Source organism: Meriones unguiculatus, chromosome 3 (genome assembly GCF_030254825.1).
Source record: "Meriones unguiculatus strain TT.TT164.6M chromosome 3, Bangor_MerUng_6.1, whole genome shotgun sequence".
Classification (NCBI taxonomy): Eukaryota; Metazoa; Chordata; class Mammalia; order Rodentia; family Muridae; genus Meriones; species Meriones unguiculatus.
In genome coordinates, this window is record NC_083351.1 from 157,921,881 (window position 1) to 157,938,671 (window position 16,791).

Here is a 16,791-nt window from a genome sequence, read left to right on the forward strand (position 1 = left end):
GATTAAATTACATACTGTCCTTTTCATGGACTTTAAATTACTATAATTTTAGTGCATTACTAAGTACCTATGTGCTATGGCTTGAATGCTAAACATCCCTGCTGTCTCTTGCATCTGAACATTTGGTCCCCAACTGCTTGTACTATTTTGGAGGAAAATGGAGCCCTAAGAAGAATGGCCTGGACGACAGAAGCAGAACTGAAGGTAGCCTTGGAGAGAAAGAGCCCTGACTTACTCTCATCCTGTCTCTGCTCTGTAGAATAGGCACTACGTGAGGACCCAGAAAAACACGCTCCGACTGAGAATAAGTCATTTCACCATTCCTTCCCCACAATAGTGCAGATTGCCTTCTGAAACCCTGAGCCCAAATCAATAAATCTTTCCCCAAATGTTCCATTTAATACTTTAAAATCATGAAGACAAAAAGCAAGTAGCACACTATTACTAGGTAATAACCTTAGTAATCATTGAGGACTCAATCATTGGTAATAAATGCATAGCCTCCCAAAGGAGCTTGTATTATATTGAAGAGATGAGATAAAATTATAGTCTACTCACTTGCCAGGCATAGTGGCGTATGCCTGTAATCCCAGCAGTTAGAAAGGCAGAGGCAGACAGATCTTTGTGAGTTCAAGGCCAGCCTGGTCTACAAAGTGAGTCCAGGACAGCTAAGGCTACACAGAAAATCCCTGTCTCAAAAAAACAATACAAAAAAGAAAAAATATATATATAATGCCCTGGAGAGAGGGCTCAAACAGAAGATGGCAGTGCATCCACTCTTGAAGTGATCTGATAGACTAAGATCAGAAGGAAGGAGAGGGGGACCTCCCCTATCAGTGGACTTGGGGAAAGGCATGCTTGAAGAAGGGGGAGGAAGGGTGGGATCGGAAGAGGAGGAGGTAGAGGCTTATGGGGGGATACAAAGTGAATAAAGTGTAATTAACAAAATAAAATAAGATAAAATAAAATAAAATAAAAAAGTTGGGAAAAAAAAAAGAACACTGGCTGTTCTTCCAAAGGTCCTGTGTTCAATTCCTAGGAAACACATGGTGGCTAATAACCATCTATAGTGAGATCTGGTGCCCTCTTCTGGTTCACAGGCATAAATGGAGGCAGAATGCTGTTTAAATAATAAATAAATAAATCTTTAAAAGAAAGAGAAAAGAAAGAAAGAAAAAGAAAAAAGAAAAGGGGCTGGAGAGATGGCTCAGAGGTTTAGAGCATTGGCTGTTCTTGCAAAAATCTGGAGTTCAATTTCCAGCAACTACATGGTGGTTCATAACCATCTACAGCTAGATCTGGTTCCCTCTTTTGGTGTGCAGGTATTGATGCAGGCATACTAACATAAAAGTGAACCATAAAACATATGCATACAGTGAAGAAAAAAAATCTACTGAAGCTCCAGTCTCAGATTCTGTGACTCAACACTTTTTTTTAGGGAGCTGTGTTTATTTCTAAGTAGTAACAACAAAATAGGAGCTAATCTTATATCACCTGAGGGTGATGGGATAAAGGTATATGTGTCACACATTGTCAGAATGTGTAATGATTACATTCAATGCAGGAGCAATTAATATTTGAAAATCAAGAAGAGGTGACACACATATAAATGCATAAGTGCATACACAAGGTGTTTAGGAAACAATTTGAAAGCAGATTTGAGCAAAATGTTACCATAATGCTAAGCTAGTGAGGTATAAGGATATTTGTAGGGAAACCAGCTCTAAGCAAAGGTTAAGCCAAGTATGAACATCGTGAGATTGTAACACACCTGGAGAGTAAGATACACAGTAAACCCCAAGCGCACCTCCCAAACTCAGTAACTGGAAGATGAAGCCAAGATTAGAAAAAAGTTCATATGATTCCCTGCACTGGACTTGGAAAGGGGCAGGGAGGAGATGAGGGAGGATGGGGTTGGGAGGGAATGAGGGACGGGGCTACGGCTGGGATACAAAGTAAATAACCTGTGATTAATATAAAAAATAAAAATTAAAAAAATTAAAACAAAAATGTTCAGGTCCTGCATGGCAAAGTCTTTAAGATATAGGGTCCTTGGAGACTATTGAACGTGGAAGTAATGTCCTGCCATGTATTTTTGAGCCTGTTTGGCAGTTACGCTGAAAATAAAGTTCAGTAATCACAAAGGTAAATTAGGGAGATATTTAGGAGATTATATTAGAGCATTCTCCTTATGAAATATGATTGTTTGGAATAAGTTGTAGACAATGGATCAACTAAACAAATTGTAAATCATTGCATTGTAGATGCAAATTGATTAGACCATTCTGATAATATGAAAATTCCAAAAAGTCACCTGACAATATATTATTAGAAATACTCAGTCCTTGCTCCTCTCAATGGGATAGAGTACCTTGATTCCTCCAAATTTGACTATAACCCATCTATTTAATTGCTTCTGCCAGTAGAAAGCAATTAATATGACAACATATCAGACCTAACAAGAGATAGTCATGGACCATCCAGGTGTGGCTTGAAAGACTACAAAGAAGAAAAATCACATATTCCAGCTAAAGTCACTCCTAAAGGAGGCTGGTCTGCTGATCATCAGCGACTTCAGGGAGTTCTGTCACAGTCTAATGACCCAGTAAATATGCAAAATATGGCCTCCAGAATGTCATGCCCTACCTCAAAGAATCTACATGCTGTACCATAGAAAAGAGAATTGGTGAAGAAGAAAATAGGTTTCTTATCAGTGTGCTATAATAAAAAGATTAGTGTCATCATTTCTAGTATTATGAATGAATAAAGGGGAAAATAGCAAAGAAAGAAAAAAAGAAGAGAAAGAAAGAAAGAAAGAAAGAAAGAAAGAAAGAAAGAAAGAAAGAAAGAAAGAAAGAGGGGGAGAGAAAGAGAAAAGAAAATGTAAGGAAATCAAACTTTCCTGTTAAAGAATTAAAATTAGAACTTTCTTAGAATAAGGGACTGTTGACATGTATTTAGTCTCTGAGAACAAACATCACATTTGATATAAGGGCAAAGTAAGAGGGTAGTCTCCAACAAGGACTGTGTATGGATATAACCTAGAACCTCTGCTCAGATGTAGCCGTGGTAGCTCAGTAACCAATTGGTTTCCCATAGTAAGGGGAACAGGGACTATTTCTGACAGGAACTCAATGGCAGGCTCTTTGACATCCCTACCCCACAAGGGAGTCCTGCTAGGCCACAGAGGAGGACTTTGCAACCAGTCCTGAAGATACCTGATAAAACAGGGTCAGATGAAAGGGGAGGAGGTCCCCCCTATCAGTGGACTTGGAAAGGGGCAGGGAGGAGATGAGGGAGGGAGGGTGGGATTGAGAGGGAATGAGGGAGAAGGATATAGCTGGGATACAGAGTTAATAAAATGTAACTAATAAAAAAATTAAAAAACAAACAAACAAAAACTCAGTTATGGGATTGGGGGATTTAGCTCAGTGGTAGAGTGCTTGCCTAGCAAGCAAAAGTCCCTGCATTCGATCCTAAACTAAAACAAACAAACAAACAAAACTCAGTACATGTGTTTCTATTTTAATCCCAAATGTGGGGGAAAGCCCTGCCTTAGTTTATCCACTGCTGATAATTGCCTTATGCTGTTTAGAGAGTGTCATGGTCTTTGCAGGCTTGAAGAGAGTCTAAATACCAGAGATTGGAGAGAGCAGGACACTCCTAGAAAGAAGAAGGCTACTGTTTCACCCTTCTGCTGTGTTGTTGCTTGCTTGCTGGACTGATAGATAGGCTGAAGAGTGAGATCGGTGTCGCCAAAAGAACCCACCAATCATTACAAGCTCAAAGTAGCTAAAGAGAACTCGGCCCCCTCTCTCCATTAACCTCATTTCTCTCCTACCTAGTGTTGGGTGGGAGGGTTGGAAGGCATTAGGGTGGATAACTGATGGAAGGGAGGCAGAGGTTTGAGAACTCTAAGACAGTAGATAAAATTTCACCTACATAAGAGCTCTAGAGGAGCTACTTGGAAAGAGGACAAAATTCAGTGGTGGCAGTCAGATTCTGTATCTATGTATAATTTTCCAAAAAACAAAACAAAAAAAAGCAACAAAAAAAAACCAAGACTTTAGAAATTTGCTAACAGATATCTCCAGAAATCTCAGACCTTGACACACAGTGATACATTATTTTTGCTTTAATCACTGACATTGTTGTCATCATCTTTAAAGTGAATTTAAACAATATACACAATCAAGAATTTTAAGGTAAATTCTGATTAGATATGAACAATACTTCTCACTTTGTAAAACAAAAGCAAGAAAATCAAGGAAGAGCAGATTGCTGCCAAACTGTATTCTATTTGCAAATTGGATGCAAATTTTTGCTAAGAGACATAGCATGTATTCTTAAAGTAATCACGTTTAGTCCTTATAAAAGTCGACAGCATTCTGAGAGCAAGACTTTCACGTAGAAGTTGCTGCAAACTGATGAAGTACTTTCTAAATATAGTAGGATGTTTATTTTTCTGTTAATGAGTACACGAAAAAAAGAATGCAACAGTTTGCCCCTTGATTTTTAAGACAGTAAAGTGGCACATAGTGTTGATTTTTTTCAGTACATTAGAAATAAGGGCAGAACCTTATAAAACACAACAGAGAATAAGGCTACTTGAAAAGGATCTTATAAATTATGTATATATGTAATATCACAGTTTTAACGAATAAAGTATTAACATTTCTAATCCTCAATGGACAAAAGTAAAAGATAACAAATCACACAGTATTATCTCATTCCATAGAATCAATGTCACTATTATATTTCATTATTAAATGAAAATGTTACTTTTTGAAAGTATCAAGAAGTACATGGACACCTGTAAGGACAAGCACTTTAGGCTGAATGCAACATTGACCGGAGACAAAGCAACCAGTCCTGATGAGACCTGACAGGCTATGGTCAAACAGAAGGGGAGGAGGACCTCCCCCATTAGTGGACTAGAGGAGGGGCATAGGGGGAGAAGAGGGAGAGAGGGTAGGATTGTGAAGAGACAAGGGAGGGGGTCACAGCCTGGATACAAACTGAATAAATTGTAATAAATGATAATAATAAATAAAAATTAACAAAATAAAATTTAAAACAGAAAATAAAATAAAATAAATTTAAAAACACATAGCTCTGTTTATTTATATTCAAATGTCACAACTAATTTCTCTTCCTCCTTCTGTCTCTTGCTCTCTCTCTCTCTCTCTCCCAATATAGGAGAATGAACCAGAGTCACCACGGGCATGCTAACCAAAGGTTTTGCCTTGCTACTTACTTTTTTTTTTTAATACACGAAGCTGGATATCATAACTAAACTAAATATGTGAAAACACATCTATAGAATCGTATTTGTGATAAAAAATAGAGAAAGTATAGTGAATCAATTACCCAGTCCACCATGTCCCCAAAAGGTAACAGACATGATGAAATCGCTATTGAGTTCATTACCTAATTTTTAATTTCAGATTTTAAGTTTTATACCGCATCCATTTTTTTTAATTTATTTATTTTTTTATTTTTTATTTTTTGCCTGAAGGTATCTGTGCACAGTGTATATGCTTTGTTTCTTTCGCAAGTCGAAAAAAGCTATTGAATCGCCAGGATATGAAATTACAGATGGTCGCGAGCCACCATGCATGTGCTGTAGACTGAAGCTGTGCTCTCTTTAAAAGCAACACCCAGTCATCACTGCTGACACATTTCTCCAGGCCCTCAAGACCGTTTTAGTCCTTCCACAGGAAATGAAAACCACCCTTGACTGTTTTACTGTTCACAGAGTGTTCAGGAGAATATATAAAATCGGATACTCGGCAGTGTATGCTAAAAGCAGAAAGTACTTAATAAATGGTTGGTATTTGAATACATAGTGATCAATTTAGAGGAAGTATAAAAATAAGAATTTTAAAATATAGTTAGCAAAAAATGCATTTGTATCCTAAAAGAAAACAACTATATTTAGAAACTCACAAATGACTTCATGTACTTGATACAAGCCTGATTTAACATGTATGAGCTCACTGTTATACTACATAGTACACTACAAAGATTTACATGGTATCAGACCACTGTAAGTCCTATAGATACAATGTTCTTATAAATAAGTAACAAAAGGCAGTGAGAGTTCAAAGTTATGTTATAAACAAATTTTCTATACTCATCAATCACAAATATACAATATATACCTTTGCTCAAATAAATTCATCAGGTGCATGCCAATAAGATGAATGATTGCATATTTTAATAACCTAGATGCTCTGACTCTGAACATATCTCTGAGTTAATGTTACTGTGGCTTACAGACGAAATACTTAATAGACCACATTCGCAATCTAAAGAGATTAACAGAATAATTTTTCTGTGTCTGCTTGTTTGTATATGTTCAAATGGGTAATGCAATGATGACCGGACTGAGTAGATTTTTATTTCCTTTCTTGTACAAATTGAATCAGAAATAAAGATGTACTTTAACAAATAATCATGGATAATATCTAAATCCAATAATGCTTAGAAAATACTGTGAACTGAAGTGTAGATAGTGACTCAGTCAAAATAGTGTGTATTGGCAGGTTTGGTTGCCTGCTAATACAGGAGATGGCAGAACATATTTTCCATGCTGTTTTTTAAAATTTTTAAACTTATTCATTTTATATCCTGATTATAGTGCCCTCCTTCATCCCCTCTTAGTCTTCATTCCCTTTTTCTCCATTCCCTTTCCTAGTCCACAGAAAGGGAAAGACCTCCTCCCTTGCCCTCTGACCCATAGCTTATCAAGTCTCATCAGGACTGTCTGCATCCTCTTCCTCTGTAGGCTGGAAGAACTGCCTCACCAGGGGTAATGATAAAAGAGCAGGCCAAGGAGTTCATATCAGAGGCAGCCTCTCTTATCCTTACTGAGATGTTCAAATTTTTAAAACGTGAATTCTGTTAGGACGTCTTTGCATAGTTGGGGCTGTGGCAGTGGGTCCATGCTGTCTCTAATGCCTAGGTCATAAGAAAGGTTTAATCCAGTGTTCTCCGCATGGGATGCCAACATAGGCCCCGACTCTGTCCATCCAGGCATAGGGTGAGACTTACAACATGATGAGGCAAAATTATCTTTATCACCCCTGAATTACTTTTCTTGGGTATTCTGTTATAGCAGAAGAAAAATGAGTAAAGGGATGTATAACCATACATCAATCACTGTTATAAACTCTCTTCTAGAGCTATCCTCAAATGTTTTGTCAAAATTACCACATGTAAAGAATAAAGTTTAAGAAAGCAGCTATGGCTCAAATAATATGTCAGGATTCTGTAAAACCAAGCATATGAGTTATCATGTAGGCAAATTGTCTACATCGTTAATTAGAGAAATGAACAAAAAAAAAGGAGAAATAAGGAGTGATGGATGGAGGGGAATCATACAAATTATTAAGTACAGAGTTATTCAAAGAATTCTAAAACAGTATTTAAAATATCACACACAGGCACACATTACATAGAAGATCCAAGGGAGGATGCATAAATCTCGATTGGAATGGGGGATAGCATAGACGTGGCTAGTGGCTGAAGAGAGAGAACTAGGTAGGAGAGGGGGCACAAGATAACAGGGTAACACCAACATACTCACAAAAACTTGAACCCAAAATTTACCCTGCCTACAAGATGTGAATGAATAACAATAGAGGGGATAGAGCAAAGGTGGAGGGAATGCCCAACCAATGCCTGGCCCAACCAAAGACCTACCCTATCAGAGAATGCCAACTATTCCCATTACTAATGATACTCTGCTAAACTTCCGGACAGGTGCCTGACAGAGTTGTTCTCTGAGGGGAGCTACCCAGCAGTGCCTCAAAACATATGTTGAGACTCACAGCCAAACATTGAGTAATGCATAGGAAATGTGGGAGCAAAGAGAAAAGAACCTGTAGGTGACAGGAACTCTACCAACAGAGCCAACTACCCAGGGTCCAGAGGGGCCTGCTGAGACTGAAGAGCATGGACTGTGCATGAACTGGACCTAGGGCCTCTTACAGAGATGCAGGAGATGGGCAGCTTAGGCCTCATGTGGGTCCTCTAGTAAAGGAAGTGGGACTGCAAGTGACACAGACTCACTTGCAAACTTTTTGATCACTTTACCCTGGCTGAACTTTCTTGCCAGATCAGAGGGGAAGAGGATATGCTAAGTACAGATCCAATTTGATGAGCTGGGATGGATGGGAAAGGAAGCTACCCTTTTCCTTATAATATGGGGTGGGAGAGGGAGAGGAAGAGTGGGTGGGAAATGGAGGAAAGGAGGGATGGGGCTACAACAAGGATCTAAAGTGAATAAAAAATTGAAGAAAAATAAAGGAGAGTAAGGAATTAAAAAAAATAATTATATAAGGGGCTGCATGTGTCTAAATGACCTATGGCTATTAAACAAAATATAAATTCTCTTGTTACCTTGAGATAATCAAGAAGTCAATGGAATTATTAAGAATCTCATGTTACAAAAATGAAGAGACTAACACCAACACATTAGAATCTAAGTATTGCCCATTGAATTCCTGGGTTAGAAGAACAATTGAATTCACTGCATTGCCTGTGAATAAATGAGACAAATGTAAGGACTTGTGAAATGTTGAGTATTGGAATGACTGGAGAGACAAAATATACTCAACTCATAAAACTTAGAGCCCTTATTGCCACTCTTTTGGGGTCATGTGACTGTTGAAGTACCTCTCCCCTCTGTTTGTTTTGCACTACACAGACACACTTCTTCAGAGCAGATGCAGTAGTAGAAGGCAAACCTCCTTTGGCATTGATCCTATCCCATGTGTTCAACATTCCATCATTCTCCTGGGAGTCAGTTATCTAGTTAGTATTAGCAGCAAATATTTCTAGAATACGATTTTTCCATGATTCCATAATTATTTTTTTTAAATCACGGAGAGATAAGCATGAGAGTAAATCTTATACATTCCTGATGAAGAAGCTGAAAAGGTTTGTTTTCCACATGCCATAAATACGGGAGTGGAGACTAGTGCTCCTCCTTGGAGCTGGCATAGGTGTTAAATATTTATCAATTAATTCATCAAATTTGGAATGAAATGCGGTCCACTAAGGGTTTCTTAATTTACTATTGAAAAAGAATTGCAGCAACTTACAAACAGCAATTTTAAAATAGAATTTGGTTAAAAAAAATGCAACTTCCACTGATAACATCTTCAGAAAGAGTTGGATTTTTCTTCATAACATCAAATATATATATATATATATATATATATATATATATATGGACGGTGCAATTTTTTGAAACCTTCACAATTTCTGATATCCATACTTGAGGCCATGGAATTTGAAGTTATGCTGAAACTACTTCTTGATTACTTAAGGGCTCAAGATAGGAGAGGCAAAGGAATCAATAGCATCTTCTCAGGGAAAGAAAACTATGAATCCCATAATAATCCATAGAAGCTGAACTTTAAAATATACAAAAAACTGGCATGTCCAGACTAGACTAATGAGTCTTAAGATCTGTACCACCAATAATATGAAAATCTGTGGAATAAAACTTCAGTGGTCTATTTATTCATGACTTGTCAACACTTCTCATATTTGGATAGACATTTCTACTTCACAGTCCTTTAACTGAGTAGACAATCTTTTAGCTTGAAGAAAGGCTCTTCAGTATGATTATATATTATACACCTTTGACTGTTTCTAGATTTAATTACATATATTTGATTATTTCTAGCTTCTTCTGGAGAAAGAGAGATTGGAAAATTTTTGACTGCTGCATTGTGATTAAGATCAGTCCCTGAAGGTACAACATGCCCATAAAATACTGTGTGAAGTACAGACAGGAAATAAAACTCCTCACAGTATAGAGGTCACAGGCCTTAGGCACATTGCTGATTGTATGAGGAGGTCAGGGGCTGGGGTATGACGTCAGACATAGGAGGTGCTCTACTGAATGTTGTTACCTATGTGAAGTAAAATTCTGTGCTTTTGAATGTTAACTAGTGTGAAGGTTGTGCTTGGCTGTCTACTTGAATACATCAGGAATTAACTAAAACCACAAAATGGGGCACATCTGGGAGAGGTTTTGCTTAATTAAAGGGAAAAATCCACTTCTAATATGAATCTCTGAGGTAGGAAGACAAACATTTTTTTATCATATCTTTTTTTTTAATTTTATTTTTTTCTTATCAGTTACATTTTATTAACTCTGTATCCCAGCCGTGTCCTGATCCCTCATTCCCTCCCAGTCCCTCCCTCCCTCCCTCATCTCCACCCTGCCCCTTTCCAAGTCCACTGATAGGGGGGACCTCCTCCCCATTCATCTGATCCTGTTTTATCAGGTATCTTCGAGTTTTGAAGTTAGGAAGACAATGTCTCTGTGTAGGACACATCTTTTGCTGGAAGCCTATGTAAGTACACGGAAGAAGGAAGAAAGAAGCTTTTGTAACCAATTGGTTTCCCAAAGTGAGGGGAACAAGGACTATTTCTTTTTTTCTTTTTTTTTTTTTTTTTTAGAGATACACTTGTTTTTTTTATTTTTTTATTTTTTTTATCAGTTACATTTTATTAACTCTGTATCCCAGCCGTGTCCCGATCCCTCATTCCCTCCCAGTCCCTCCCTCCCTCCCTCATCTCCACCGTGCCCCTTTCCAAGTCCACTGATGGGGGGGACCTCCTCCCCATTCATCTGATCCTGTTTTATCAGGTATCTTCAGGACTGGCTGCAAAGCCCTCCTCTGTGGCCTAACAGGACTGCTCCTCCCTTCGGGGGTGGGGAGACCAAAGAGCCAGTCATCGAGTTCCTGTTAGAAATAGTCCCTGTTCCCCTCACTTTGGGAAACCAATTGGTTACTGAGCTACCACAGGCTACATCTGAGTGGAGGTTCCAGGTTATATCCATACATGGTCCTTGGTTGAATGTCAGTCTCAGAAAAGACCCTGTGCCCAGATATATTTGGTCCTTGTGGAGCTCCTATCCTTTCCCCATCAGACTAACTCCCCTTCTTTCTTATGATTCCCTGTACTCTGCCAAAGGTTTGGTCATGAATCTTTGCTTTGAAAACACTGCTAGTTAGAGTCTTTCAGGTGCGCTCAGTAGACTCCTGTCATACGTTCAATGCACATCCCATCTGTCTTTCTAAACGAGGATTGATCATCTTACCCCATGTCCGCTCAATTGATTATCTTTTTTAGGTGTATAGATTTCATTATGTTTATCATATCTTATAGGTCTATATAAGTGAGTATATTTCTAACAGGAACTCAATGACTGGCTCTTTGGTCTCCCCACCCCCGAAGGGAGGAGCAGTCCTGTTAGGCCACAGAGGAGGGCTTTGCAGCCAGTCCTGAAGATACCTGCTAAAACAGGATCAGATGAATGGGGAGGAGGTCCCCCCTATCAGTGGACTTGGAAAGGGGCAGGGTGGAGATGAGGGAGGGAGGGAGGGACTGGGAGGGAATGAGGGATCGGGACACGGCTGGGATACAGAGTTAATAAAATGTAACTGATAAAAAAAAAAAAAATCCAAAAAAGAAAGAAGCTTTTGCTCTTTGCCTGCTTGTAAGTCCTTCCCTTCACTAGTATTAGAGCCTATCACTTTAGGGTTCCACTGTTGTCGACTGAACAGCCACTGGATACTTGGACCTTCCATTCATCGACAGCCATTGTTGGATTAGCCGGACCACTGTCATTTTAATAAATCATCTTTTACTATGATGACCCCCGACTAACATAACAAATAATAATTTTAAGGTATTATTTAGAAATAGCTTATTGTTTGGTATATAAAATATGTCTCTGTGTATAGTTTAAGTTGGAAAGCTTAAGGGGCATATAGCCATTGAAAAATTATTTTAAACCAAAAAGAAAAAAATGTGTGCAAGGCTATTACACATATAAAATATTGCTTTTATTGACAGAAAATTAAACTTTAAAAGTAGAATTTGTATTTCATAGGACGTGCTATTGAAATATATATGTTTTGGACTTTTTTTAAAAGGATACAACTGAAAAGGTTAATGTAAGTAAATCTAAATATGTATTTGATAAAGAAATATTGTTAATTTTTAAAAGAGTTATATAACAAAGATACACAGTACTAGTATAGAACACGAAAGACTTTACTATTTTATTTACTTTTATACATGTTTGCATACCCATTTCAAATGCATGCATATCCATTCTTTCATTTGCTTTCCAGTTGAACAAGAGTTCATTGGACCTTAGTGCATTCAGATTCTGTTTTTTCTGCTGTTCCTCCTTCCCGAGAAACTACACTCCTTTCCACTGTGCTACATCTACCTTTCTCTTGTTTTTCTTTTATTTTTACAGTTAATACATTTTGTTTTATTTTATTTTATTAGCATTTATTACAATTTATTCACTTTGTATCCTGGCTGTGGCTCCTCCCTCATCTCCTCCCAATCTCAACCTTTCTCCCTCTTCTCCCCTTCTGCCCCTCCCCTAGTCCTGCTCCTTCTCATATGTGACTCTTGTTGACCAAAGAAACCTTAACAAAAGTATTAGAATTATTTCCTGTTAGTCTATATTATATAAGTATTTATATGTTTAGGATAATTCTAAGTTTTTTTTCTTAAAACATGTCACTTCATTAATTTAAATGCAAAAAAGCATCACTTATATTTAAATAACTTCTCAGATTATCATATTTTGGAAAATGTTTTAAATTATGAATAAGTATCCACACATTAATCATTTATTCATGTTTCATAGCTGAATTTAGATAATCAGTTTTTATTCCCAGATTAATGCAAAATTTTCACATTGAATGAATAACTATTTTCTCACTGCATTTTTGCCAAGTTCATTTATATTTTACTTGCACACAAAAAACACCAATCTGAAAATATCAGAACACATGTTGAAACAAATAAAATTTGAAAACACAGAATTAATCACAAAATAAACAAGAGAAATTTGACTTTTAAGTTGAAATTAATCACAAAATTAAAAAATTAATCACAACATAAATAAGAGGAATTTGAAATTTAAGTTAAAATATGCTAAAAGTGTTTTTATTTAAAATATAAATTAAAAAAAGCTTCATTAAACTGGATTCTTAAAAATACAATCATCAAATCTGACTACAAAATCCAGTTCCTGTGAAACTGGAACCTGATGAGGATCAGCTGTGGTAGCTAAATCTACACAGAAGACATTTTAAAAGACTATTGAAATTAACACTCTAGATGGAGTTGAATCTTATTTGACTTGAAGCAGTGATGCTGAGAAAACTATTGTAAAAAACTTGAGGGCTAAGTGTGCTGTGATCTTAAGTATGACACCCAATCAAACAATTACAGCCCATACAATATCTCTCTGAATATTGAATACAAACATTACCAATTACAGGATAGATGTGCCGTGGCTATTGGATGAAAAATTACTTATTGTAATTTCACATACTGAACGTATGTGAAATCACACACCTTGTAATCAGAAAATGCTAATAAATCAAAGACAACCACAATATATTTTGTTCATTGATAATGTCCCTAAAATGATAAAGGAATTATCTCATATAGCTCATCATTAACGAGTATCTTATAAAGATGTTAGGATCATGAAAACTACCGTATTTTCTCCCAAGAGATGATACAACTTAGTGAGTTATCATTATTTACAAGATGATATTGTGTAGCTCATTTTTGAACCAAGTATGGTCAAAGAGTTACAGGTTTTACTTTAGAAGCCAGAGGTTTGAGCACTAAAGTCTGCATTTTTGTGACTTCAAATGGCATTACTGAACACGTGATGAGTTCTGTGACTATTGTCACGTGTTGGCACAGAGGCAGATTTCAAGGCTTTCTTTTACTTAGGGAGGTTTGATCACCTACTGAGATGAATTATTAGAAGAAAATCCCAGGCTGATTAGTGTAAAAGAGAGCATATACAGGGAGTGCTAAAGAAGCACCTTCAGCTCAAACAGGACTTTACACCTTCCTCTCCAGCATCTACATTTTTTTAATCCCAAGACTGCAACTTGAAAATAGATGTTGGAGGAGGACCTCCCCTAGCAGTGGACTTGGAAAGGGGTGGGGAGGAGATGAGGGTGGGATTGGGAGGGAATGAGGGAGAGGGCTATGCCTGGGATACAAAATAAATTAAAAAAAAAAGAAAATAGACATGTCTTGAGGAGTTTTCATAGTGCCTAACAATTCTATTTTTATAAGCAGATTTGTTAAAAAAAATCACATATAATTGAATAAAATAGAAAAATTATAAAAGGCCATAATAACCTGCAAAGAAAATCCAGTTGTGGTGTTAGGTAAGAAACCAAAAAGAAAATAAAGCATGCGATACAAATTAATTTTACAAAGCAACAAAAAATATAAATTTACAACATAAAACATACTCTCGCTTTATGTATATATGTGTGTTTATAGATATATAATGATTGTTTAGTATAAATGATTTACTCTAGAAATGTATGTTTAATAAAATATGTCATTAAAACATACCTCTTTTGTCTTTGGACTACGGATAGTTGTACTAAGAAAGCCTTAACTTCTCTTTAAAATAAAAATATACTCTGAGATGTAGGGTTTTTTTTGTTTGTTTGTTTGTTTGTTTGTTTTAATGTCTGACCTACTGGATGCTGGGGACATCCTCTCACAGGACTTCATTGTTTAAAAATCAGCCGTGAATGCAACTAGCAGAGCTAAGTGTAAAATACGTAGTTGGGCTGGGCATGACACTTACCTGCTTGATTCGTGGTTACATTTACAGACACAAACTGCCGGGTGCCTGGGCTCAAGTCGGAAACTCCATTCACTGCCTCAATCTCAAAGGTATAGTTTGTGTGAGCAAGTAGGTCCACCATCATGACAGAGGTATTTTTCAAGCCGATCTGCTGGGGGAGGTACCTGACATGACCGCCACACTCCTCACACACACCTGCGTGGGAGTTGCACTTCTTGCATGCAATATAATATGACACATCTTTCCGTCCACCAGTGTCAGCAGGCGGAATCCACTCCAGAAAGACACTAGTTTCATTAACATTTGAGATGGCATTCCGAGGAGCTGAGGGCGGTCCTGGTTTGCAAAGTAAAGTGAGAGAAACATATTTAAGATGATATTAATGAGTCGTCCTTTACCATGCTAATCCCTGGCCTGAAGGAAAACTAAATTTATAATTAATCTTTTATGGCATAATTTATAATTATCAAAAAAATTAAAGTTTTATGAAACAGAGGTGTTTATGCACCATAAAACTAAATTTACTTCGGGACTGTTATTAAAACATTTAATAAGATCACGTGTTTTTTTTTAAATATGTGTGTACATAGTTATGGAATAAAAATATATTGAATTATTTTTTGTATATTGAATCCATGCTTCCTCTGTGATGGTTTGACATAAAAACAGGAGCTCTCTGTTAATCAATGGCCGAGAAAAAGGAGGATTTTCCAGGATGGCTCTGGACATTAGAAATATAGACATGTATAGTGAACAAAATTGAAATCTCTCTTGAGATAACACGGCTCAGGGATAAAAGATGAATGTCAAGAGCACTGTTTATGGACTGAGATCATTCCCTTACTGACATTCAGCTTCAGAGTTTTTAACTGAAGTGTGAAAGTCTAGTAAACACGATGTAAGGTGGGTGCAGAGTGTTCAGTTTTTCAGAATATTTTCAATCTCCAGTCGCCTGCTTTTCCAATAAGGAAAGAGATTCATTCAACTAAAATCCCTTCACAGACAATTATCGTCTTAGAAAAAATACTATGGCACCCTTTCTGATATCTTTTTATCTTCTAATATTTTTATTATTCTCTTCATTTTTATACACAGACACTTTTGATTACTTAAAAAGTTCCTCAACTAAATGCTAAAAAGCATCTCTATATCATTTTAACCGTCTCAGAACCTAATTGTTCACATGCTAAGTGAGAATAAAAATGAAATTCCCTAAAGTCAAAATTTAAATATATAAAATTTAGATTCTGCTCAGCCTTACATGTTATGGGTTGTGTGCTCTCAAACAAGCTCCCACTTATATTTGCTCCAGGGACCCAAGCATTTCTCAGTATGAGCCTCTCTGCCTGTCAGCTGTCTAATCGGTTTCACTCTCTAATGGTTATGAAATGGAGTCCTGTGGTATTTAAATAAACATTAAATATGAAATAAACTCATTAAATAATCTGGCTAAGTTAGCCTCATTTATATGTCTGCCAAATACAAGCCTCAATGTTTATTTCAACCCAACATTAATCCATCATATTTAAAGAACATATTTTAAAATAATTTTAAAGGAAAACTACTATTTAAGAGATTTTACAATTCCAATTACATAGCACAATTCTGAATCTAAGGATATGACTTGCTTTCCTCAAACAATCCACAAGAATGCCTGTTGCCAAGCCTTTGAAGGCTAACATCAAACTTCTATACTTCTATTTCAACTATCACTTTTAACTCCCAGCCATTTCTAAAGATATAAATACATTACATTGCTTAGTACAAACTTTAGATGATTAAATAGTGAAAAATTGGAGATAGTGTACTTTAGGTGAAAAAAAATGGTCTTATCATTTGAGAAAGAAGATGTTATGCATCAGAAATGCGTCAGATTCTAATTTTTGTCTACCAGCTGAACTGTACTTCATTTCTTTCTTTTCCTTAACTCAATAAAAGTACACCTATCTGGCTTCTCTTACTTATAACTTTGGAAATAATAACACACCCACGACTTTAGGTCACATGATACCAAGAAAAGCAACTCAAGTGATCCTATGAACTAGAGATAAAATTAAAGGATCTGACTTAGCCTACATCTAAAACACGCCCCTTCCCCAACA

General features: G+C 36.7%; 1 protein-coding gene across 10 annotated transcripts in view; it reads right to left on the reverse strand.

Annotated features, from left to right (window-relative positions):
* Epha5 (EPH receptor A5) overlaps positions 1-16,791 on the reverse strand; it is a 339,138-nt gene that overhangs the window by 135,363 nt on the left and 186,984 nt on the right. For 4 of the 10 annotated variants that reach the window (XM_060380832.1, XM_060380830.1, XM_060380831.1 and 1 more), the window contains exon 5: positions 14,690-15,025. The exons of the other annotated variants lie outside the window; for them this stretch is intronic. In XM_060380832.1, the coding sequence (XP_060236815.1) occupies positions 14,690-15,025 (336 nt within the window). The remainder of the gene's footprint in view (positions 1-14,689; positions 15,026-16,791) is intronic. 10 annotated transcript variants of the gene reach the window in all.